This window comes from Ochotona princeps, chromosome 16, assembly GCF_030435755.1.
Source record: "Ochotona princeps isolate mOchPri1 chromosome 16, mOchPri1.hap1, whole genome shotgun sequence".
Classification (NCBI taxonomy): domain Eukaryota; kingdom Metazoa; phylum Chordata; class Mammalia; order Lagomorpha; family Ochotonidae; genus Ochotona; species Ochotona princeps.
The window spans coordinates 54,436,949-54,462,852 of NC_080847.1; the positions used below are offsets into that span (position 1 = coordinate 54,436,949).

A 25,904-nucleotide genomic window follows, 5' to 3' on the forward strand; every position below is an offset into this window, starting at 1 on the left:
TAACTGGATGGATGGATGGGGAGGGGCAAAGACGAGTAGACAGGAAGGAGGTGAGGATGGTTAAGTAGATGGGTGGGTGAGCGTTTGGGTAACTGAGTTGATGGTAGAATGGATGGAAGCATGGATAGATGGATGGGTTAGTAGATGGTTGGGTGGAAGGATGGTTAAGTGGATGGATGGAGGGACAGATGGATGGAGGAATGGGTGGACGGACAGATGGATGGAGGGATGGATGGACAGACGGATGGATGGATTGGTGGACAGACAGATGGATGGAGGGATGGATGGACAGACAGATGGACGGAGGGATGGTGGACAGAAAGATGGACGGAGGGATGGTGGACAGACAGATGGACGGAGGGATGGTGGACAGACAGATGGACGGAGGGATGGTGGACGGGTGGACTGTGGACAGAGTGAAGGGCTGCTGAACTGACAAACCACCCTATCAGCCGGGTTTCCATACCCTTGACCCCCCGAGTATCTTCCCTGTCCCAGGATGTGGCCCTTTTCCCCTGTTTCCGTGGACCTGTTGAGCTCCATTCATGTCCCTTCCCTCCCACAACAATTTGAGCTCTTCCACTAGTCTCCCTGGTTTCCTGGCCCTGGCATTCAGCTGGGTGTCTCCTCAGCTCTCATTCTGTACTTGACTGGGACATGTCACTCACTCCCCATCCCCCGGGAAGCTGCACCCAGCACCAAGCTTCTGCAATACTCCAGAAACTTTCTGGAGATGCAACTGGCCGAGGTCTATCCTGTGACAAGCAAAATAAACAGAATTTTGAAAAACAATTTATTTTATTTTATTATTGAAAAGTCAGACTCACAGAGAGAAGAGACAGAGAAGATCTGCTGCCCGTTGATTCCCAAGCAGCCACATCAGCTGGAGCTGAGCTGATCTGAAGCCAGGAGCCTCTTCTGGGTATCCCACACAGGTGCAGGATCCCAAGGCATTAGACTATCCTCAACTGATTTCTCAGGCCACTAGCAGGGAGCTGGATGGGAAGTGGCGCTGCCAGGATTAGAACCAGCGATCCCTATGGGATCCCAGCCTGTGTAAGGCGAGGACTTTAGCCACTAGGCTACGGCGCCAGGCCCAGCAGAATTTTGAGATAAGCATGTTGTGGGTGACTGTGGAACAAAAAACAGACATGGCAGGAGCCCTTGGAGGAGTGTGCAGTAGACTCGTGGGAAACGAGGCTGTGTGGCTTACGGGTGACTTGGGGGAACAGCCACGTGCTGAAGGCCTGGGGTGGTAGCTGGGTCCCAGAGCCTCCTAGCTTGCCTAGTTCTTGACTACTGCCCAGGAAAGCCCTGGGCCCTTTCAGCACCCTCCATTCATCTCCCTCTGGGTCCTCCTGGCCCCGGGCTGCCCGTTTGGCCCTTTTAAGGACTTGAGCGTGCCCTCTGAGAACCTGCTCCCAGGCCCTAGTGCCTTTCCACTCCAGGTTCCCGTGGTGCTGGGTGGGGGATGGGGGGAGCTGGTGTGTGGGCTCAGGGAAGATTCCAGAAGGAGGGACAGCACAGCAGTAACAAAGAGAGCTTGAAGGCAACAGGAAAGCAGAGGCGGCTTGGCCTGCGGGCCAGGTGGGTCTCGGCTCAGCTCCCCACTTCCCCGCCACCCACTAAGCCCAGGAGCCCACTCCCTTCAGGGGACTCCTCGTGCTGCTGGGAGCCGAAAGCATGGGCACCCCCAGAGCTCAGCATAGGGGGTGGACAGTGCTGTGTGCCCCTGGGCCAGTTAGGAACCTCTCTGGGCCCCTTCTGCCTGTGGGAAAGGAGTCTGACGTCACCACCCTCCCCTCCCCACCCGTCACAGCAGTGATAATTGGGGCAGTCAGCATGGCTGTGAGCGACAGTATCTTTAGATCTTTTCACCTGACCAAAATTTCTACGGCACATTCCAGAGAAGTGAGCGGAAACTTCTGGAACAACTTCACAGAGGTGTCCTTGCGTGAGGGGGGAGGCGGGCGGGGGACCGTCAAGTCCACCCGAGTTACTCGAGTTACCCGTTCCTGTAGCGGGTCTGCGTGCACCTCCCGTAGCTCCTGGTGGGAGAACACACTGCAGGACCGGGAGGGGGCCCAGGCTGGGAGACTTCAGGCTCCGGCCTGGCTGAGCCCCGTGGCTGCACACACTCCTCCAGGCACCTCGGAACCTCACACCATCCCACGGGAGCCAGTACTGTTTGCAGGGAGAGAGACTGAGGCTGGGCCAGGGCTCCACAGACAGCAGGTGCCGGGGCTGGGGCTCGAGACCCCCGCGGACAGCAGCAGATGACTTGAGGGGCATCTGGGTCTCTTGCTGGCTGTGTCCAGCTCTAGGTCTCTACCCGTCTCTCTCTCTGTCTCTGACTTTCTCTGTGTGTCTCTCCATCTTGCTGTCGGACTTTGTGTCTCTGTCTCTCTCTCTGTGTCTCCATCTCTCTCTCTCTCTCTCTCTCTCTCTCTCTCTCTCTCTCTCTCTCTCTCTCTCTCTCTCCGTCTTCTTCAGCGTCTCGGGACTTTCCTCTCACACCCCTGCTCCTGGTCCCTCTGCTGTGGCAGGTGCTCCTGTGCGTGGTGCCCCTTGACGCACCAGCCCATGAGGGCTGACAGCAGGTGCTCCAGAGATATTTCCGGAATGAATGACTAAACGAGTGATTGCGCACACCGTGAGCTGCGGGTGGGCACGCACCTGGGCAGGCTTGCTGCGACCCTGGGACCCTCCCCCAGCCGCTTGCGAGACTCCAGGGGCGTGCCCATGACTGCTCCTCCCCGCCCTCAGAGCAGGGTGGCTCCCCGCTGCCGTCGTCGTTGGAGGCGTGGGTAGCAGCTGGGAGAACCGGCTGGGTGCTGCCCCTCCCCATGGGCTGGGCACAGGTAGGCACCTGGAGGGCTCCTGGCGGGCGGGCGGCAGACGCTGCTGCTGCAGCACGCGCACCTGTCCCCTGCTCGTCCTCCCCTCCCCGCCCTCACTCACCTGCCATGGACGAGCCCTGCGACCTCCCGACCCAGGACCTGTGGGCCGGCCATGGCCAAGACGTTACTGAAATCAGGTGAGGCGTGAGACCCCCTCGGGGAGGAGGCCGGCGGCGACAGGCCGGCTGCTGGCCGAGGCCTCCTGCAGCCTCAGGCCTGGACCGGCTGGGGCCAGCTTGGGCTGTGCTGCCTGGGCTGGCTGCGGCACAGGACCACTAGAGACAGGGGCTGGACTGTAATGATTTACAGCCTTCCTCACCCTCCGGGCCTCAGTGGTCCTGTCTGTCAAAAGAGGTTTCTCAGCTGTCTAATTTAGTGCTTACTCGTTATTCAGGAAACTTAGGGGTCTGTTGTACCCTGATGGTTTCCCACGTCACCCCAGAAAGGCCATGGAAGAATGAATGCGGGTGCGTCACCCGTGCCACGAGGAGAGCAAGGACACAGTTGAGCTTGGCAGGCATGGTGGGTGGGCAATGGCCCTGGCATCATGCTGACATTCATGGCATCGCTTTCCAGAGGGGAGACTGAGGCGGAGAAAGACAGGGACCTGATGGCCGCTCAAGGCGGATCTGAACTCCAGGCTCCAGCCTCAGCCACCTCCAACAGCTGTGATGCTCGCGCGCTGACCCTGCTCATGACAGATGGACAAGGGCCGGAGCGGAGGGCAGTCCATGGGGGTTGCACAGAGAAGCTCCCTGGCTGGGAGCAGGGGGACAGCCAGCCCTGTCCCCTCCGGCTACCCTGTTCCCACCGTCCTGTTCCAGGCCGCCTCCCAGGAACTCAGCCTGGAACCCTGGGTGTCAGGGGCAGCGGCAGCTGAGGCCTACTTGGTTCAGCACCCAGACTAGCTTGTGAGCACCTCTGAGCGGCCTCGCCCAGGGATCAGTCAGCTGGGGCCCTCCCCCTCCCCCACACTCAGCCCAGGCATGGGGAGTCCCCTCCTCTCTACCCCTGCCCAGCCATTCAGCTTGGCCATTTGTTCTTTCGGACGTCAGGACTCCCCATGACAGAGCCCACACTTCCGGCAGCTTCCAGAATCCCCCAGACCTGCTCTGTCATCCTCCTGGAGTGGGTCCCTTTCCCAGACCCTGTCCTGCTGGGCTCAGGTACCCCGAGTTGCCCCTCCACCCATCTCAGAGGGGCCCCTGCCTGGTTGCCACGCCCGGGTGTGGTCCCGGCCCCACTCCTCCCCCACTCCCACACCCCGTGCCCTGAGTCCCCTTCTGTCGCCCCGCCTCTGGCGGCATCCTCTTCCTCCAGGGTCTCACTACCCAGCCTCTGCCTTTGCCCTCTCCTCCCTGGCACGCTGGGACTCCAGGCCCCTCCTGAGGTGCTGGCTTCCCCCAACCTGCACTCCTTCCTCCGCACTGCTGCTAACCCAGCACCTAGACATCCTGAGCTTTTCTCAGCTCCAAACCCACTCTAGTTCTTCCCAGCCCCCAGCCTCCCATGCCTCAAGGCTCCCCAGGACTCACCCCAGAAGCCCCCCAAAACCTCAAGGTTAGAGCAGTCCTGACTTACACATGGGAGCAGCTCTGGCTGCTGGAGCTGGGGTCTGAGCTCTTTCCTCTTCCGACCTCTGCTCCCCACACAACCACGTCCTCCGTTGCTGGTGGCCGGGGCCTCCACTGCCCGCTTCCCAGCCCCACAACAGCAGTGGCTTCTGTCTCATCTCGTTAGCTAGCCAACGTTCTCTCCCAGACCCAGAGAACCTCAAGGGCCAGTTCGGGATTTCAATCAGCAATAGAGGCCTGGGTCTGGGCTCCCATGCTCTGTGGTCTGACCTTGGCTCTAACCTGTGGTGCCGGCACTCTGACCCACATGAGGATCAAGACTGAGCCGAAGGTAGCTCATGAGCAGGGTGGTGGGTGTGGGTGAATGAATGAATGAATGAATGGCGGGCAGCAATGCCACTTTAAGAGCCGCAGGATGAGTCAGGGTGAGCTGACAGGTGGGGAGAGTGAGGTGTGGGGAGGAAGTGGCTGGGAGGCTGTGCCTGGCCACCAGGGAGCCCTGGAAACTCCCCACAGATGGCCGAGTCCAAGGGTGGCCGCGCGGATCTCCCTGACTCCACATAGCGGAACCACTGCTGGGGATGCAGACACTGGCCCAGGGTCACTTGTTGATTTTGGTGCAAGAAACCCATGTGCCTCTGTTTGCTAGGAAACGGCTTCTAATACCAAGATTCTCTACACCGATGTAAACTTCTCCCTCAGTGCCACCTTGGCCCCCAAGAGCTTTCAGAGCCCAGGCCTCCATCGCAGAGATGAGCGTTAGACAAGCAAACAGGCGACAGACACCAGGGTTGAGTCGTGGAGGAAGTAGCTGGGCAGGGAGGAGCCGAAATTACTGACGGGATGCTGGGCTCAGAACGTTCTAGATCAAGAGCTTTGTTAGATTGTACGCCTTATTGGGTTGATGTGTCCTCCATCTAGCTTAACCAGAACGAAATAAGAATGTTGCAGAGGGGATTAGACAGTGGGAGGTCCGCGGGGCGGGTGGATATGCCCGCGGAATGCCATCTGCATCAGCTGGTGAACACCGCGAACGCCCTGTAATCCCAATTAAGATCGGAGGCTCAGAGAGGTTCCGCGACCTGTCCAGGGTCACAGAGCTGCCAATCGGGGTGGAGGCAGGATTTGCACCCCGGGAATCCTGACTCATGCCCTGGGTGGAACCTCGGTCAGGAGGGGGCTGCTGAGGCCAGCGGCTTTTGGAGCTGGGGGTGGCCACAGCTGCGACCCTGCCTCCCAGGTGACGGTGGCAGCTTCTGTGGTTACAACGGGGCCCCTCCCACCTCTGGAGGCCCGAGCTGCTCCAGTGGTTTTATAGCTGCGGTGGCGGTGAGACCAGAGCCCAGCGCAGGAGCGGCCTGGAGAGGGGTTTTCAGCATTGAGCAGCCGAGCTCATGGCCAGTGGCCTGCAGTGTGAAGGCTGGGGCATGGGCCTTGTGGCATTCAGCAGCAAGGACTCTGGTGCTGTGGGCAGACGCGCTGTGGGGCGGGTTGCTCCGTCCTTAGTTCGAATCCTGCCTGTGGTGCACCCCTCCCCACCCCATCTCCACCCTGGGGCATCTGCCAGGCAGTGCCAGTGGCCCAGCAGTCTGGCCACTTGTGTGGGGTTCTTTTTCTCTTGGTTCCCGCCTCCTCTTCCTTCTGCTCCAAGTCCCTGGCCACCTCCCGTGTTGGCATTAGGGTGCGCTCCATGCGACAGGTGGGTGGAAATCTGATGGAGAATTCTGAAACCTTCCGGAACCTTCTCCAACTCCTGTTCTGAGCATGTGTGGTTCTCCTGATGGCCCGGAGAGGAGACCCCTCTTTTTCTTTTTAAGATTTATTTATTTTTATTACAAAGTCAGATATACAGAGAGGAGAGAGACAGAGGAAGATCTTCCGTCCGATGATTCACTCCCCAAGGAAGCGCAACGGCCGGTGCTGCGCTGATCCGAAGCTGGGAACCTAGAACTTCCTCCGGGTCTCCCACATGAGTGCAGGGTCCCAAGGCTTTGGGCCATCCTCGACTGCTTTCCCAGGCCATAAGCAGGGAGCTGGATGGGAAGTGGAGCTGCCGGGATTAGAATCTGCGTCCATATGGGATCCTGGTGCGTTCAAGGCGAGGACTTTAGCCGCTAGGCCACGCCGCCGGGCCCCAGAAACCCCCTCTTAACTTCACATGAGACAAAGGGACCGGATTGTAGCTAGCAATGGGGCTGCCCCTGGGGCATGCTCCCCACCACAGGGGTGGCAGTGAGGGACCTGCCACCTCTGCCAGCTGGCATGGACACAGGAGCCGCGTGGACATACATTTTCTGGCAGGTGCGTGTTTTTTAAATGTGGGAGAGATGGGTGGGACTATTTTTAACCCAGGTCATCAGTGAGCGTGGTGGTCATCGAGGGCACCTCTGCTCTGGGGTGTCCGGAGTGGGCGTCCTCTTTCCGAGGTGCAGGTCCGTAGTCAACAGGCCCAGGCTGTGACCCAGCAGCTTAGCAGGTTTTCCCAGCACGCATTAGTGTTGTGGGTTCGAACAAGTCAGTGAGCCCAGTGAACTGTCCCCCTTCCCTCAGCACACACACACACTGAGCATCCCAATGGTGGCAGTGCACACAGCAGGGGACTAATAAATGTATGCTGGCTGGAGCTGGCATTGTGGCACAATAGCCAAAGCATAGTATCCCATCTGGGAGTCAGTTCGAATCCTGGCTACTCCACTTCCCTTCCTGTTTCCTGCCAACCAGCCTGAGAAAGCAGTGGAGTTTGGCATAAGTGCTAGGGCCCCTGCACCCGGAGGGAGTTCTAGGCTTCTGTTTTCACTCTGGTCATTGCAGCCACTTGTAGAGTAAAACTAGGAACCTGCCTCTCTCTCTCTCTCTCTCTCTGTAAATCTATGTTGGGAAGAAGGGAGAGAACCTGAGAGGTGGGGAGAGCGCCCCGGGCTAAGGGCTCCGTGGTGTGGTGGAGCGTGGAGGGTTTAGGGAACAAGCAGAACCCGGCACTGGGGGCGGGACAGTGCAGGAAGCCCAGCTCTGCCCAGCGCGCTGGCACCACGCTGGGTGTCCACCCAGGAGGAGGGGTGCAGGTGACAGGCAGGTGCCTGGGGCAGGAGAGAGAAGCCACAAGGGACAGAGCTGGAGACCTCAAATCTGAGGTGTGTGTCCCATCATGCAATTGTGGGTGGGACACTCCTCGGCTCCCTGCCTCAGTCTGCCCTGCTCTACAATGGGCCCACAATGGAGAACAGCCTGCTACCAGAGCTCACAGTCTGGAAGTCACCAATGTGTGACCTGCATGCTCCAGGAAGGGTGTGCTAGATTTTCTCTTTTACCACCTCAAGGTGCTTTCAAAAAGCTCATGGAGGAAAAGAGAGTTCAGGGATAAGGTGAACTTCTTCAGAGTCCCCTGGTGTATTGAAGGATGCCATTGGTGGGGTCTAGTTCCACCTTAGTTTTAGAAGTGTATGTCAATTTTCATGGTGTGAAAATTCCCAAGAGGGAAAAAGCAAAATGGTGAGGGGAGACAGGCTGGTGTCGTGGTCACGAATTCACGCAGTGTGACGTCATGCTGTGTTCTGGCAGCTCCCTTCCCGATTGTAGGTCCAGGAGGCAGTGCCAGGCAATCCGGCCAGGAGCAGAAGGGCTGCAGTCAAGCAGCTTTAGGAAGCAGAGTTTGGGGTCAGAACATTGCAAGCCTCTGTTACAAATGCCAGCATCCCATATGAGCGCTGGTTCGGGTCCTAGCGTCCCCACTTGCCATTCAGCTCCCTGCTTGTGTCAGGGGAAGCACTCGAGGACCGCCCGGAGCCTCGATGCCCTGCACCAGCATGGGAGACCCCAAGGGGCTTCTCTCTCCTGGCCTCAGATTGGTTCAGCTCCAACCATAGCGACCATTTGGGGAGTGAACTCGCCGATAGAAGATCTCTCTATCTCTGTCTCTCCTTCTCTCTTTAGATTTGCTTTTCCAATAAAAATAAATCTTTCTTTAAAAATGAAGATTTATGAAAAAAAAAAAAAAAGATTTATGGGCCCAGCACGGTAGCCTAGAGGCTAACGCTCTTGCGTTGTACGTGCCAGGATCCCATATGGGCACCAATTTGTGTCCTGGCGGCCCTGCTTCCCATCCAGCTCCCTGCTTGTGACCTGGGAAAGCAGTCGAGGACGGCCTAAAGCCTTGGGACCCTGCACCCACGTGGGAGACCTGGAAGACGCTCCTGACTCCTGACTTAGCATCAGCCCAGCTCTGGCTGTTGTCACTTAGGATGTGAACTTGTGGATGCAACATCTTTCCCTCTGTCTCTCCTCCTCTCTGTAAATCTGACTTTCCAATAAAAATAATCTTTTTTAAAAAATGAAGGTTTATTTGTGAGGCAGAATTGCTGAGACAGAGAGAAAAAACTTCCATCTGCTGGTTCACTCTGCAAATGGCTCCAACAGCCAGGACTGGGCACATTAGCAGGGAGCTGGATTGGAAGTGGAGCAGCCGGGACTCAAACTGATGCCTCTCTGGGTTGCCGGCACTGCAGGCAGCCGCTTAATGTGGTACACCATGGCAGAATTGCACTCAGCTGTAGAAAGAAGCCAACTCTGATATGCAGTGTGCCACCCCCCCCCAAAACATCTGGAAAAACAAAAAGCTGATGTGTGTGTACCTGGGGAACTATAGACTCTACTTGTCATGGGCTGTGATAGTCACGTGACAGGGTAGCACAGTGGGAGACTATGGGCTCCATGCCAACCCCACATCAGGGTGCACCTGCAGGGGGTCCTGGCATGGGGTCAGGGAAGTGACCCTCTGCTTGCACATGGGGTCAGGGCCAGCCATGCTGAGCTGAGCCGTAACCAGCAATGAGCCAAGCAGGACGAGCATTCCAGAATGGGCAACAGTAGAGCAAGATGCTCCCTGGCCACAGCTCAGCCTGGCTGTGGTGGCCTCTAGGGGCCTCATGGCAGGCCCTGCTTGGAGAGGGACTTGGGGACCACTGCCCATGCGAGCAACCGTGCTGGGCAAGAGCTGGCCAGACTCCATGCCCCCATGTGTCCCTCCTCCAAAAGAAAAATGCTCTTTGTTGCTGGTTTTCTTCCGCAAAGTAAGGCAGAGAAAAAAAAGTAAGACAGAGATCTTTATCTGCTAGGTTATTCCCCCAGTGCCCACCCCAGCCAGGGGAGGCCTGAAACTAGGTCTTCCCCCCATGAGGGTCCCAAGTGATGACTTAACGTTAAAGATTTACTTATTTTAATTGGAGTGGCAGTCAGAGAGAAATCTTCCATCCACTGGTTCACTCCCCAAATGGCTGCAACAGCCGGAGCTGGACCAGGCCAAAACCAGGAGCCAGGAGCTTCTTCCGGGTCTCCCACGCGGGTGCAGGGTCCCAAGGCACTGGGCCGTCCTTGACTGCCTTCCCAGGCCAGAAGCAGGGAGCTGGATGGGAAGTGGAGCAGCCAGGACTCAGACTGTGTCCATATGGGATGCTGGCTCCCTGCCACTTCCTGCTAGCCTTCAGAGGAAGCCGCTGACGTCAGAGCAGTTCAGCTGCACAGCACTCCAGGCTTCGTGCCATTGCCTGGAGAACAGTGTATGTCCTTGGGTTTGTTTTCGCCCCTTAGAAGTTTCTAGACCGTGAACTGCAGGAATCTAAGCAGCACCTGTGTTGAGAAAGGTTTGTGCACCTGTCACCCAGAGTCCGTATTGGAGGTAAACACTGCCCCGGGGTGGGGCTGGGGAGGGCATGAAATGGGGCGTTTGCAGGTCTGGCGTGTTTACCAGGCCTTTCTCAGGTCTGCAGCCCCTGGCATCCACGCAGCCGCGTGTGCAGTAGAGGGAGTCAGTGTGCTGTGTGCCAGCTTACCTGCCCTCAGCTAAGACTGAAAGAACAGGATAGACAAAGAAAAGTCACCAAGTGCCAAAAAGCAGTGGTGCAACTGGGGGCAAAGGTCCTCTGTGCTGGCCGAGGCCTGGGAAGACCACGGCACCCATGGTTTCCTGCAGTGGTGGTGGCCCAGCACGGGGCCTGGGGTGGGAGTCGCTCTGGGAGAGGGACAGGAGGAAGCTACCTCCCAGCAGGAGGCCAGCACCAGTAGGGGCAGCGTGGCTGCACGGCTGGACACTGCCCAGCATGTGCTGGCCAGAGGCGCTCGCGAGGTCAGCTTGGGCTGTGGGGAGCTTGGCAGCTCTCCCGGGGCACGCAGCCACCTAGGGTGTGAGTCAGCAGGTCCGCTGGGCCCTGGAGGAGCTCAGGCCCGAGGGCTTCCAGGGACATTCCTGGGAGGGGGCGGGACCCCAGGCCCGGCCCCTCACAGACTGCTCCAAAGCCCTCTCGCCCCACACCCCCTCCAGGGTCACCATCTCAGAGGGGACCTCCTTGCTTCCATTTTCCTAAGATGGCATCCCCCTCCAGGCCTCAAGGCTCCCCCCTCTGCATCAGGTCACTTCCTGATGCCCTTGACTTAAATACTGCCTTGCGGCTACCCTATACAGGCTACAGTGGGGACCACACTCCCGGGGTGCTCTGGGTACTCAGCACGCTGTGGGGTGAATGATCCGGTGAGGGGGCTTGCCCCAGCTCAGCCAACAGACAGGTCCCCAAGGGCCTCTCAAGCCCTCTGTAACCCTCCAGGACCCTTCCTTCCCAGGGGTGCTCCCAAAGGACAAACCCCAGGGGGCTGGAGTCGCTCCTCCCCACCGCCTCCGTGGCCAGCGGGGACACCAGCCAGCAGGCTGCAGTCATCAGGATGAGGCTGGAGAAATAGATCCAACCGCCAAAAGTCCGCTTCCGGGGGAGCCGTGTGAGACGTGGTGAGATCGGTGTGGCAACCGGCAGAAGCTGGCTCCCCCCCGCCCCTTGGTGGTCACCCCCCACCCACTGTGCCAAGCCCCTCTCCGTGATGACTGTGCTATCCTCTCTCTCTCTCTCTCTGTCTTTAAAGATTTCTTTTTATTGGGAAGTTAGACCCACAGGGAGGAGGAGAGACAGAGAGACCTCCGATGATTCACTCCCCAAGTGGCCGCAATGGCAGGAGCCAGGAGCTTCTTCTGGGTCTCCCACACAGGTGCAGGATCCCAAGGCTTTGGGCCGTCCTCCACTGCTTTCCCAGGCCACAAGCAGGGAGCTGAATGGGAAGCGGGGCTGCCAGGACTAGAACCGGCGCCCATTTGGGATCCCAGCATGTGCAAGGCGAGCACTTCAGCCACTAGACTACTGTGTTGAGCCCCTTCTGTCTCTTTAAAATGAATTAGAAGATCTCTCTCCCTATAACTCTTCCTTTCAAATACATAAATCTAATTCATTGATTTTACATTTTGACTTGAAGGGTATAGTTCTCTTCCCCATTGGTTCAGTAGAGAAAGCTGGGCCAGGCCGAAGACAGGCGCTGGTTCCCAGTGAGTGGCAGGGACCCAGGCCTTTGCACCGTCACCCCGGAGTGTGTGTCAGCAGGAAGCCGAGTGAAGAAAGGCAAAGCTGAGATGTGAAGCCAGCACACCGAGGCGCGGTTGCAGGTGTCACAGGCAGCGGTGCCGTTACTGCGGCCACATCCCAGCCACTCTCCTTGGCGTCTTGAGGTTGTCTTTTGTGTCCTGTTGCTACTGGAAGAAATAATCTCAAACCAGGTTTTAAATTTTTTTTCTTTATTTTTATTATTATTATTTTTTAAAGATTTATTTAGAGTCTGTGTGGTAGGCTAAAGTTTGCCTTGCATGTGCCAGGTTACTGGTTTGTTTTCGGCTGCCCTGCTTCCCATCCAGCTCCCTGCTTGTGGCCTGGGAACACAGTCGAGGACAGCCCAAAGCCTTGGGACCCTGCACCATGTGGGAGACCTGGAAGACGCTCCTGACTCCTGACTTAACATCAGCCCAGCTCTGGCTGTTGTGGTCACTTGGGATGTGAACTTGTGGATGCAACATCTTTCCCTCTGTCTCTCCTCCTCTCTGTAAATCTGACTTTCCAATAAAAATAAATAAATCTTAAAAAAAAAAAAAAAGCAAAGTTAGAGAGAGATCTTCTGTCCACCAGTTCACTCCCTAAATGGTCACAACAGCCAGGACTGAGCTGGGCTGGAGCCAGGAGCCTGGAACTCCAGCAGGGTCTCCCCTGGATGAGGGCCCCAAGCACCTGGGCCTCTCCTCTGCTGCTTTCCCAGGCACATCAGCAGGGAGCTGGCACTCTGATCCATGTTCCTATGGGATGCTGGCATCATAAGCAGCTTTACCTGCTGTGCCCAGTGCCAGACCCCGAGCTGGCTTCCTTCCAGCACTGGTATGGACTTGTCCTGATGACCAAGTCCAATGGGCTTCAATGGACTGAAACCGAGGCGGCTCCCAGGCCAATTCCGCCTAGAGGGTCCGGGGAAAATCTGTTCCTTGCATCTGCCCTCTTCCAGGGCCGCCACCCACTCTACATGGGGCCGTCTCTGTCCTCCATGGCCCCTGCCTCCCTGCTCTCTCTGCCCCTAACCCTTCATGCTTTTCCTCTGCAGACCCTGATGAAGACATTCAGGCCTCCCCCCTCCTCTAGAAATCCCAGCCCAACCACAGCCATAAAGACGGAATTCCTGGGCCCTGGGGACCTACCCGTGTGATGGAGGCTCATCCCTTCTCACCGCTGCAGGTGGCGCTTGATACAGTAGACCACGGTCTGTGCCCTCCCTGCCCTAGGACATCTATGTCCCTCAGTGTCCTGGGACCTCCGCCCTGACTCCTGGGAGTGGCTTCCCGGGGAAGGCAGATGGCCGACATTCGGGAGGTTCACAGGCCGAGATCCAGGGCCCGCTTGAGTTCAGGCACCTGCTGAGGCCAGAGGGTGTGAGAGGGCCAACCATGGGGCAATGCAGGAAGGAGAGAGAGGCTGGGAGCATGCCCGGTTTCTAGAACCATCCATCTCTGAGAGCTGCCTTCCCAACCCAGGCGCCATCACCGCACACCCTCAGCACCAGTGCGTTTTGTACCCACTTGAAGCTGCGGAGCTTAGAACTCTGCCTGTTCAGGCAGCTCATGGCAGAACAAGCGTAGCGCTTGGTTGTAAACACTCGATGTTGACATGAACATAGATTTCCCTTAAACACAGGAGAGAAGGCAACTGGGCTCTACAAGTTTAACTTCTAGAAGCTGCCTTCATGGCGGGAGGAGGGGAGCAGCTCAGTTAAGACCCCTGCAGCGCAGACCAGTGCGATCCCCAGCTGGGTCCCTGCCACCTGCATGGGCAACACGGATCAAGTCCCCAGTGCCCAGCTCTGGCTCCTGGCCTCGGCGGAGCCATTTTGTCCTTTTGAACAAGCAGATGGGGGAATCTCTTCTCTCCTCGATGTATTTCTGCCTTTGAAATAAAATTAAATAAATCTTCCTTAAAAGTACCTTTTTGGGGAAAAAAGAGAACTTTTTTGAAAGTTTATGGAAACTAGAACTAAAACTTATTTTGGTACCAAAAACTTTGAAATGTATGCAGAGCTTCTCCTAATACGCTTGAACTTTTTTTAGCTGGAAGGCAGAGAGGCAGAGCCATAGCCAGACAGCCCGAGAGAGATCTTCCATCTGCTGGTTCACTTCCCTAAAGACCTACTAGGGTTTGGGAGCCAGATCTGGCTCTCGGGGTGTCCTGCCACGTGGTGGCCAGAGACTTGGGTGGCTGAACCACCTAGCGGGAACTGAGGCACCCCGCTATGGGATGTGGGTGTCCCAGGTAGCGGCTTGAACACCTGCACCACTATAACTGCTGCTCGGTTACCTCTTTGAAGAGGCACTAATTACTGATCTAGCAACCTGCCCCCGGGAGTTAAATACCCACGCGTTGGCGGGGTGGGTGTGGCAGCAGACACCGGGTTGGTGCGTGAAACCACCCCAGGTCACGCCGTATCTTTCTGATAGCTTCCCCAAACAGCCACAGCCCCTACCTGGAAGGGGCAGACCCTGCAGAAACCCCCTTGGGAAACCTAGGTGCAGGTGCTGAGCCTGCTCCCCCCCACCCGCTCACGTCCCAGCCTCTGCAGCCACGCAACAGTGGCTGGCGGCTTGGCCTCCCTGGACATCCATTTTCCCCTAAGAGAGCATGAATGAGCCATGGCATGTGCGGGCCTGGCGGGGAGCATGCCGTGCAGCCGCCGCCCGGCTCTGGTAAATATGCCTGCCAGGCGCCTTCCGCCACCTGCCACCCAGGGCAACAGGTGTCTGTGTACTTTGGCAGACAAGTTGGAGTAAAAACTAAAACAAATATTTGGAAGTCCCTAGACTGTGACAGGCTTTTGGCCTAGCCCGTCACCTATGGCTCGGGCCACCTGCATCCCGTAGCAGAGGCCTGGGTTCCAGTCCTGTTTCTCCCCAGTGCAACTCCCTCTAACGCACACCCTGGGTGGCAGCAGGTGGTGGCACAAGCGCGTGGGTCCTGCCGCACATGGAGGAGAACTGGGTGGAGTTGCTTTGGCCTGGCCTAGTTCCAGCCATTTGTGGATGTTTGGGGAGCCACTAGGTCAGAACTTTGCCTCTCAAAATATTTTAATGATTGCTGTTTTATTTATTTGAAGGTGAGAGTGACAGAGAGAGAGCTTCTATCTGCTGGTTCACTCCCCAAATGGTCCCCAGCACCCAGGGCTGGGCCAAGCCCGGAGCTAGCTTCATCCAGGTCTCCACGTGAGTGATAGGGTTGCAAGCACTTGGGCCATCTTCCGCTGCCTTAGCAGGTGCATCAACAGGGAGCTTGGTTAGAAGCAGGGCAAGCAAGACTCAAACCGGTGCCTAGTACGGGATCATTGAGGTACAGTTGGGGCCTCCCTGCTACACAAATTCACAGTGCAGAATGTTCCGGCGTCTGATGCCTTCCCATGTGCTACCTCCTAAGAGGGGTTCTGGCCAGACTGGTGCACTAAGTACTGTGGGAAGCAGCATGCCAGCTCTGGGTGTGTAAGGCGTGTGTGAAACACACATGAATTTCGTGTTTAACCTTGTGTGCCATCTCCACTATAGCTGGTGAAACACAAATACTCCATCAAAATCGACACAGAGGGTCTGGTGTGATGGTCTAGTGGCTAAACCTTCACATTGCATCTGTTGGAATCCCATATGGGAACCGAATCGTGTCCTGGCTGCTCCACTTCCCATCCGGCTCCCTGCTTGTGGCCTTGGAGGGCACTGGAGGATGGCCTGGGGTCTTGGGACCCTGCACCCGCGTGGGAGGCCCAGAGGAGGCTCCTGGCTTCAGATCAACTCAGTTTCGGCCGTTGCGGCCACTTGGGGAGTGGGCCAGTGGACAGAGGTTCTTTCTCTATCTTCCTCTCTCTGCAAATATGCCTTTCCAATTAAAAAACATAGATCCCAGCATAATCAGATGTGGGCTGCCCAGCCTATACTGTGAAAGTCTGAGAGGCAAGAAAAATGTAGCAGGGCCGGGAGGTCTGGATGGGCACAGTTGGGGGACAAGGCAGACAGCAGGGGACAGTGACCAGAGTTGGGGGGGAGGGGTGACCAGAGTTGGGGGGAGGGGTGACCAGAGTTGGGGGCAGGGGTGACACTGCAGCAAAGTTTGAAGGAGCTGCAGGGTGAGTGTCATAGGCTGTGTGGCCGGCCCTGAGTGGTAGGAACAGAGATGAGGTGGCTGGCGTGTGCACCACCCAAGGAGCAGGTGGGGGTGACCGCTTCTGCTCTGGGCAGGGGGCGGGGGCCCATGGTGAGTGCAGGCGACTCACAGAATTCTAAGCGGCTCACACAGCTGTAGCCGGTGGAGGCCTGACGGGGACTGGGACGGAAGAGAGCAGCAAGCAGGTGACCGCTGGAGGCGGGGTAGGCAAGGGGTGATGGTGGTTTTTTTGTTTGTTTTCTGTTTTTACCAGACACACAGAGAGCTCCCGCCTGCTGGGCCAGGAGCCTGGATCTCCACCAGGGTGTCCCCCAGGGGTGGCAGGGACCCAGGGTCTTGAGCCACCACCTGCTGCCTCCCAGTAGCAAGGAATGGAGGCAAGACTGGGAATGAAGCTGTGCCTGTGATCCGAGATGTGGGGACCCTGTGTGGGATGGGTGTGTTCACCGCTGGGTTCATTACCTGCCCCGATGGTGGCTTTTATGCCCTAAACAGACCCCTCCAAGGGGTCTCTGGGAGAATCTGATCACAGGTACCCCCTAGAATGGTCGCTCCCTTGCCTCCATGCCTGCTGGGGCCACACCCTTTGCTGGGGACCCAAAGCACCCCAGGAGACTGCAGCAAGGGGCTGGAGAGTGACCCAGGAAGCTGGCCTTTAGGAGGTGGGTGACATTTGACCTGGGCCGTGACTGTGGAGCGGCGGGCAGAGCCGAAGGGACAGACATTCCTAGTGGAGGAGCGAGGGGGACAGTAGGCTACGGGCAGTGGGGTAGAGTGGGCAGACCCAGTTAGGCAGGTACAGAGGGAAGGACACAGTGGGAGGGACAGGGGCTGTGGGGGGACAGAGAGCTCTGAGGGTGAGCAGCTGGGTCTGGGTGCAGGTGCGGGCCTGACTGGGCAGCAAGGCTGGTAGAGGGGTGGGAGGGCAGCGACTTGGCTCTGCTGAGAGCCAGCCGGAGCCGGCACCTTCCAGGAGGCCAGGCCACGCTGGTCACTGGCACTAACTGCTGTCCCTCCTGAGGCGTCGGATGGGTTCTGTGGGAACATGACAGGCCTGTGACCAAGACAGGAGGCATCAGGTTGACACATTCACTCCCTCCTTCCCACCAAGGGCAGGACCTGTGAGAGCGGGTGCCCTTCCCTGCACTCACTCAAGGGCTCTCAAGGGCTCCTGAAAACCACGGGGCTTTCCCTAGCATGCGTTTCCATCTTCCCTTCCCTTCCACAAGCTGGCTAAGAGATGACCGCTGCAGGAGCTGTTAGCAACATCAAAGATATAAACACACACACGGAGTATTGGGAGTTGGGCACAGTTAAAGCTTGGGGCAGAAATGGCCACTGTCTTCATGGGGCAGACCAGGGCACTGAGGCTCCAAGAGAAGAGACAGAAAAGACAGAAGCAGAGCCAAGCCCGGGCACCCAGCTGCTCATCTCCCCACTAACAGATGACCCCCCAGCTCCCAGCTGCTGGACTGAACCTGCCTGACAACCGGTGACATCACTAACGCCACCTCCACACTCAACCCATGGAATAACAGGCATCCCGGAATGACCACAGAAGTTACAGTTTCCTGAAGGTCTGCTACGTGCAGAACGCTGTGCTGAGCCGCCCCCCTCCCCTGAGTTATGACTGTATACAGTAAAGGGCATTTCTTTGTTTAATTTGAGAAACAGAGCTGCTGTCTGCTGGCCACGAACCATGAGCTTGGTCAGGTTCCCTCTGTGGGTGGCTGCCATCGGCCTCCTCCCAGGGCCCACTCTAGCAGGAAGCTGGAGCCGGAGCCGGGTGCGGGTCCCTGGCACCCTGGACTCACCCAGTGGGTCAAACGCCCACCAGCTTGTTCAGTGTTTTCTGCAGGGCACACATGGGCCTTCAGGTGACGGCTGAGGGGATTTGCAGAGTGGATGCCCTGTGCAACAGCCGCTGCCCACACTGCCCAAAGCATAACCACCTTCTAACAGTGCAGATGTCTGGGTCAGGCCACAGCCCCTTGCCCCTGAGGGAGGGGCTGCCACTCAAAGTCTCAAAGTCACCAGGTTTTGTCACCCCATGAGCCGGGCACCTGACTTTTAAAAAAAAAGATTTATTTATTTATGTTAAAAGGCAGATTTACGCAGAGAAAGGGATAGACAGAAAGATCTTGCACCTACTGGTTCACTCCCTATGTGGCTACAATGGCCAGAGCTGAGCTGATCTGAAGCCAGGAGCCAGGAGCTTCTTCCAGGTCTCCCACACGGGTGCAGGGTCCCAAGGCTTTGGGCCGTCCTCTGCTGCTTTCCCAGGCCACAAGCAAGGAGCTGGGTGGGAAGTGGAGCAGTAGGGACAGCCGGATTGTGCTGGAGGGAGCCAGGCAGAGAGCGCCAGGCCAGCTGCCCCGTGGCCTCACGGAGTGTCCTTCACCTCCACAGCCAGAAGCTGCCAGGCGAATACTTCAAGTACAAGGGCATCCCCTTCCCCGTGGGCCTGTACTCACCTGAGAGCATCAGCCTGGTGGAGAACAGCACCGACGTGCGTGACGACGACATTTTCATCATCACCTACCCCAAATCAGGTACAGGCTGGCCGAGGTGGGCTGCAGCGTGGGCGGGGCTTGGAGAGAAGGGGCGGGGCGGGGCTTGGAGGGAAGGGGCGGGGCAGAGGGTGGTAAGAGGTGGAGCTCAGGAAGGGAGAGGCTAAGGAGTGGGGCGGGGCTTAGAGAGAAGGGCGGGGCTTGGGGAGGGGAACATGAGGGCGGGGCTTTGAAGGAAGGGCGGGGCAGAAGGTGAGAAGAGGTGGAGCTCGGGTGGGCGTGGCTGAGAGATGGGTGGGGCTGGGTGGGCGTGGCTTAGGACAGTGAGGGAGAAAGTGGGGTGCTGCTGGAAATGAGAGGGGCACCTGCTGAGGGGTAAGCAGACACCCTGGGCCTGGTCTGCTCAGGCCCGAGGGGAGCCTGGCCTCTGCCCTGGCTGTTCCCCCAGGTGGGAGGCGGGACAGGCTGTGTCCTAGAAGCCCAGACTAGTACCTGGGAGAGAGTGAATGCTCCAGGAAGATCTGTGAATGGAGGGGAGGGGGCGAGGAAGGATCGTCGCTATCTCCGTTCAGTATCTTGTCTTTTTTATTTTTCTGAACTGTGCGTATTAGAGAGGAGAGTACTACTGTGCTGCCTCGCTGCCAGCGGCTCTTTGCTGCCTCCAAGGTGGGCATTAGCAGGAATGGAGCCAGGCTGTAACTCAGGCCGGATGAGGGAGACATCCGAGCATCCCAAGAGGCCTCTTGTTGTTGTTAAGTATTTTTTATTTGAACGTGCCAAGCAGCAGAGAGGGACAGATGTCTTCTGTCTGGGTAAGTCTGTAAGTTGCTGCAGCCCCAGCCAAAGCCAGGAGCCTGGAGCTCCATCCTGGTCCCCCGTGTGGACAGCAGCGACTCAAGCACTTGGGCCACCCTCCCATGGGCACCTGCAGGGAGCTGGACAGCTAAGCCACATGCTGGCCCAAGGGCTTCCAGGAAACACCCCAGTAAACCAGCACACTGCAATTTTATGGAGCTTTTAATTTGCGTTTTGTTCATGGAGTTTCTTCCACCATCAGCCATCACCCTCTTTGGCATAATATCTGTTCAAACATTGCTTTTCTTTTTAATTGGCTTCTTCGTTTTATTATTGCTGAATTTGAGAGTTCTTTATAACCTGATTTATTTGAGAGGGAGCTCCCACCTGCTTTCACCCCAAATGCTTACAACAGCCAGGGGACATCTGAAACTGAGAGCCCAGAATTCAGCCCAGATCACCCCATGGGAGGCAGGAATCCAGCCACGTGAACCATCCCCGCTGCCTCCCAGGGCCTGCAATCGCAGGACACCAAGGGCAGGAGCGGGGGGGTGGGAGTCGAGCCCAGGAGCTCTGGCGTAACATGAGCATGCTAACGAAGCCAAAAGCCTGCTCCCAAGTGTATTTCTTAAAAAAGATTTATTTATCTTTTTATTTATTTATCTTTATTCCATCTGCTGGTTCACTCCCCAAGTGGCCGCCACAGCCAGAACTGAGCCAATCCGAAGCCAGGAGCCAGGAGCCTCTTCTGGGTCTCCCACGCGGGTGCAGAGTCCCAAGACTTTGGGCTGTGCTCGATTGCTTTCCCAGGCCACAAGCAAGGAGCTGGGTGGGAAGTGGGGCCGCCGGGATTAGAACCAGCACCTGTATGGGATACCAGCCATGCAAGGCGAGGACTCCAGCCACTAGGCTACCGTGCTGGGCCATGCATTTCATTCTGTATCGTTTTTGTTTTATTTTGTTTTGTCAGTCTTCGTTTTTTCCCCCTCTCTGTTAGATTTTATAATTTTAGATTTTTTAAAATAGATTTGTTTATGTATTTGAAAATTAGATGGAGAGAGAGCTCTTCAATCCCCAAAAAGCTGCAACAGCCAGAACCGGGCCAGGCCGAGGCCAGGAGCTTCTTCCTGGTCTCCCATGTGAATACAGGGTCCCCAGGCCTCGGGTCGTCCTCTGATGGTTTCCCAGGCGTATTAGCAGGGAGCTGGATGGGAAGCGGGGTGTGCTCACATGGGATGCTGGGGTCACAAGCCGGCCCTTAAGATTCCCACTTAAATGAGGTTCTCAGAAGAATCACACTCCCAGTGAGAGGAGATTAGAGCTGTGTTTGGGGGTGCAGGGGGTGCTGGGGTTGGGAACATGGACGGACTGCTAGGGAAACGATAGTACTTTGGGGATGGATAGGGTGATGGTGGCCCCACAATGCGAGCATGTGCAAGGCCAGGAAACCGTCCACTTCACAGTGACTAATGTGGTAAGTCATGTTAACACAGAATGCTTAGCTAGCCATGGGCTTAAAGCCCGCCGGAAGTAAAGAGAACGCTGGGAATCACGGCTTCCGGAAACCACAGCCTGCTTAACGACCAGCGCCCCAGGTCCCCTGTAATTCCCTGGAGTGGGGTGAGGGTCACCTGGTGGCACCTGCTGAGCAGGCATCACTGGTCCACGACGGCCAGCCAGGCCTCCTTCCGCATCCTCCGGCGCCCTCTGCTGCCAGAGTTTAGCCATGAGCCAGCTGACCCGGTCGACTGGGTCGGGCACCTGGACAGCGCGCAGAGCGGATGTGGAAGCCTTGGGTCAGCACCTGGCGCGGGTGCCGCTTAGAATCCAGACCCGTGGGACGCGATCTTGGCAGCATTTCCCGCCGGACCTGCCTTGGTCGCCTGGACACAGCGTGATGGACAGGGCCCCTCCTGCCTTCCAAGGAATGCAATGAAGCAGCCAAGCTCAGAAGGGTGCAGGAGGGGTGGAGGGATGCAGACAGGACGGCGGCGGAACCCGCGCAGCTCCGGCCACCCTGCTTCTTCCAGCTCTGCCAGTGCCTGGGAACCCTCCCTCCCCACCGCCTGGGGATGTGTCCTCCTGTGGTTCCGCTGGCCACAGCAGCCGGGGCAGGACCAGGCTGGAGCTCCACCTGGGTCTCCCACGTGGGTTCAGGAGCCACTGGGGCCATCCTCTGCTCTCTCCGTGCAGCAGCAGAGCGCTGGACAGGAAGTGGAGCCCCACACAGGGGCCGACTGACTGTTCACGACTCTGTGATGCGGTTGCTCAGCCCCGCCCCCCACGCAGGCAGGCAGGACTCTGCCAGGGGAGACAAGACAGACCACACAGTGGAGGGGTCGCCCTCCCCACCCCGCCACACCCATAGCTTGCCTTCCCGTTTCTCCCGCAGGCACCACCTGGATGATTGAGATCGTCAGCCTGATCCTGAAAGATGGGGACCCCTCCTGGATCCGCTCGGTGCCCATCTGGGAGCGGGCGCCCTGGTGTGAGACGGTCTTGGGTGCCTTCAGCCTAGAGGACCGGCCCAGCCCTCGTATCATGAGCTCCCACCTCCCCCGGCAGCTCTTCAACAAGGCCTTCTTCAACTCCAAGGCCAAGGTGCATGGTGGGCTGACGGCTCCCCGGGGCCATGCGCCTGCTGGGCATGGGACCCGGGCTAGCTGGGAGAAAACTCACACAACGCCTACCCTGGGAGCAAACACAGAAGCTGGAATAAATGGGGTGGGGGATGTATTCAGTTGAGGAGATGGCTGGGGTCAGAGCGAGGGCTAAGGAGCAGAATGAGGGCTGGGGGCGACAGGTGCCAATCAAGGGGGGGTCACTGAAGTCCCCTTGAGAAGGTGTTGCTTGTGTAACAGCCTGAGGCACAGGTGACAGGAGCAGAGATGCTGTAGGAAGACTTGGAGGTCAGGGGAGAGTAGGTGAGAAGGACCTGGGGTGGATGTGGGGTCTGAGAAGCAGTCAGGGGCTGGTGTAGCTGGAGCGAGGTGGGTGAGGAAGAGGAAGAGGAGGAGGAGGGAGGGCTCGTCGACACCCACTGGATGCCAGGTCAGGAACAGCGTTCAAGTGCGACGAAGGAAGAGTGGCTGTGGAATACCCCGAAATCAGGATCTGGGATGCCAGGGCCATCCTGGGAGAGCTCCTGGGAGCAGCAGGGTCCCAGGTGGATGCTAGAAGGCTGAGGAGGGGCCGGCTTCTGTGTCGGTCAGTGCCTCTTGCCCTGACACCCCCATCCTGAGCTGGGCCCATGCCTTCACCTTCTGGGTTGTCTAAGCCAAATCCAATGTCCACCTGCCCCAAGATGTCCTCCCCACCTCCCCTTCTCCCTCCTCCAGGAGGGGCAGAGTTGCATCACGCAGGACTGGGAAGGAAGTCTGCTATGGGGTCAGACAAGAGGGCAGACAACCTTGGGGCCCATGGTCCTGCCGTGCCCAGCGCCTCCTCCCCTCCCTACACTGTCCCCACACAGGTGATCTACCTGGGTCGGGACCCCCGGGACGTAGTTGTCTCCCTCTATCATTACTCCAAGATTGCCGGGCAGCTGAAGGACCCCGGCAAGCCCGACCAGTTCCTGCAGGACTTCCTCAAAGGCGAGGGTGAGGTCAAGGTCAAGGATGGGGTGAGGAGGGAGGGGGACGCTGGAGGAGAGTCCGGACAGCCGGACAGGTGGGCAGGACCGCTGGATGGGAACCGGAGGAGAAGCGGGAGTGGGAGGGGCTTGGGGAGGGTGTCTGGCTGGGAGGGGCAGCTCTGGGATCCTGGGGTGGGGAGGGCAAGCCAGGGCCCCCCCGAACCCCAGCCCTCACCCTGCCTGCCCTCCGCCTGCAGTGCAGTTCGGCTCCTGGTTTGACCACATTAAGGGCTGGATTCGGATGCAGGGCCAGGAAAATTTCCTCTTCCTGACCTACGAGGAGCTTCAGCAGGTATGCGCCCACCCTTTCCTCACGTCCCACCACCGTCCTGCCTGTGTCAGGTGCTGGGGATACAGCCTGAAACCCCGGATGCCCTGAGACCAGGTGCCGGACGAGCACCACTACCAACATGGGATCTAGCGCGTCGGTGGACGCAGAGCACAAAGAAGAAACACTGATGGGATGTGCTTGGTAAAACATTTGAAAAGTAGCGCAGTAGAAGCAGAGAGGTCTCCCACCTGCTGGTTCACTCCCCAGATGCCCACAGCTGCTGGGGCCAGGCTGAGAGCTGGGGCTCCATCAGCGTCTCCCACACGGGAGCAGGGGCCCAAGCACTTGGGCTGCCTCCTGCTGCGTTCCCAGGGGGCTAGATCAGAAGTGGACCAGCCAGGACTCGAACCATATATTTCAGGATGGGATGCTGGCCACCCAAGCAAGACCTCACCTAGTCATGTCACCGTGCTTACCCCAACCTGATTGGAAATGAGTGACCTGGGCTGGGTGCTGTTCCTCCATCTCTGCCTATCACATATAGAAATCTTTAAAAGAATAATGGGGTGGTTGGGGAGACCTCTGAGGGTCTTGCAGTGTAGACAGCCAGTGCAAAGGCCATGTGAGGAGAGGGGAGCGGGTGGGAGGGTCTGTCCCCATGGCGTGCCCCGCCCTGTGTGCATGTGTCACAACGTGGGACATGCAGTGGGGACATACCAACTGTCCTTCTAGTCCAGCCCTTTTGTGGCACAGACTCTGAGTTCGGGGGGCCCAGCATAGTGGTCTCCAGTCTCCAACGAGCCTCCCTAAGGCAAGGCGCTGGTGAACAGGGGCCCTGTGGGGTCCACCCGGCGTGGGTACAGACCCCTCTGGTGTTACTGCTTTCCAAACCTTGGTATGTTTCTGTGGATGGAAAGATCTGGAAAGAACTCTCGCCAATCCAGCCTTCACTCCCCATCCCCCAGCCCCCACCCTTTGCCATCAAGCTTTGTTCTCCAAATTCAGAACTGGGACACAGCCTGACAGCCGCTGGGCTGGGCTGGGCCAGGCTGAGCTGAGCCGAGGCGCTGCCCACACCGCGGTTGGAGGGACACAGGGTTTGAGTGCCGGGTGCCTGCAGAGGCCAGGGCCAGGGCCAAGGTCAGAGGAGCTGGGTGGGGAATGCCAGACAGTGGGGGACGTGAAGCAGCCTTGTCCTGGGACGGAGGTGAGGGAGGTGCCAGGGCTCAGGGAGGAGGGTGAGTACAAGGCCCAGCCCAGCTCACACCTGCTTCTAACTGTGGGAAGGGGAGTGGGTGGGAGGCACAGACCCCAAAACCCCCAAAACCCGCACTAGTTACAGCTTGATGGTAACTGACCCCTCTCGCTGCCGCCTAGGACCTGGAGGGCTGCGTGAGGCGTGTGAGCGAGTTCCTGGGCCGACCGCTGGGCAAAGAGGCACTGGGCTCTGTGGTGGCACACTCAGCCTTTGGTGCCATGAAGGCCAACACCATGTCCAACTACACGCTGCTGCCCCCCAGCCTGCTGGACCACAGCCAGGGGGCCTTCCTCAGGAAAGGTGAGGGGCCAGGGTGGGCGGGCCAGAGGGAGCCAGGTGCAGCCCCAGGCCACCGTCTGCTGCTGTGTGGCTTCAACCCATGGGCACCATGCAGGCGAGGGCAGGTCCCATCCTGGCACCACAAGGCTCATTCCTGCTCCCTCTCGGTGGGGGACTCACATGCCCAGCTCAGGCTCCCTGGGCTGACACCTGAGGTTGCTGGGGAGTGTGCGCATGGCCGAGGCAATTCCCTGTGCTCCTGCAGCCCTTCTGCACGGCCAGCGTGCAGTCTGACCCATAACATCCCTTATGGAGATGCAGGGCCCCTCAGGTGTCCCAGGACCACCTCCCGTCTGCCAGGACCCTGACTTTGTCGTTGGTCACTTTATTGATTCTCAGGGTTAGCACTGGGACACCTTGGGGGAGGGGTCTGGGGTCCTGGCCGAGGGACCTGTCCTGAGGTTGTGGTATGCTGCATGGAGGGGGTGGGCGGTCAGGCAGTGCAGAGCGTCCAGCAGTGACGTGAGGGTGGGGTGGCAGGAGTGACCGTGAACCAGGGGTTGGGAAGGAGTGGACACTCTGGGGGCAAGAGGGGTCTGAGCAGGGCTGTGGGGGGCCTGGGGCCAGGCCTGCTGAGAGGGGGCTGGGAGTTTGGCCTCTGCAGGCTCCATTGGGCAGATGGAGATGAGAGTGGACGGGCTGGGAGGTATGGAGGAGCCTCTCACCCACTTCTCGTCCTCCAGGGGTCTGTGGGGACTGGAAGAACCACTTCACCGTGGCACAGAGCGAGGCCTTCGACCGCGTCTACCGCAAGCAGATGCAGGGGCTGCCCACCTTTCCTTGGGACAAGGGTCCAGAGGCCGTCAGCCCGGACCCCGAGCCCAGCCCCAGTCCTGGCCAGGCCTCCGAGCACCCCGACCCGTGACCTTCACAATAAACCATGTCATTCCCACCTGCCTCCTCCAGACACTATGGGATGACATGGGAGGGTCCACAGTTAGGTGGGGCATCGAAGTTACTGTGGGGACCCTGCACCCAGCAGCTGGGGGCCTCAGAAGGATGGGGTCCCCGTATCTGTGGGGCTCAGCTTATGGGGTCCCTGTCTCAGAAGCCCTGGCAGAACAGAGGTACTGCAGGGAGCCACAG

The 25,904-nt window shown here is 58.2% G+C and overlaps 1 protein-coding gene across 1 annotated transcript; it reads left to right on the forward strand.

Moving 5' to 3' along the window:
- Positions 1-2,857: 2,857 nt before the first annotated feature.
- SULT2B1 (sulfotransferase family 2B member 1) lies at positions 2,858-25,703 on the forward strand. The gene is made up of 7 exons (XM_004597014.2): positions 2,858-3,037; positions 18,421-18,563; positions 21,709-21,917; positions 22,789-22,915; positions 23,148-23,242; positions 24,599-24,779; positions 25,502-25,703. Exons 1-7 carry the CDS (start codon positions 2,967-2,969, stop codon positions 25,681-25,683), a joined length of 1,008 nt encoding a protein of 335 aa, XP_004597071.2. The 5' UTR covers positions 2,858-2,966; the 3' UTR covers positions 25,684-25,703.
- Positions 25,704-25,904: the final 201 nt, after the last annotated feature.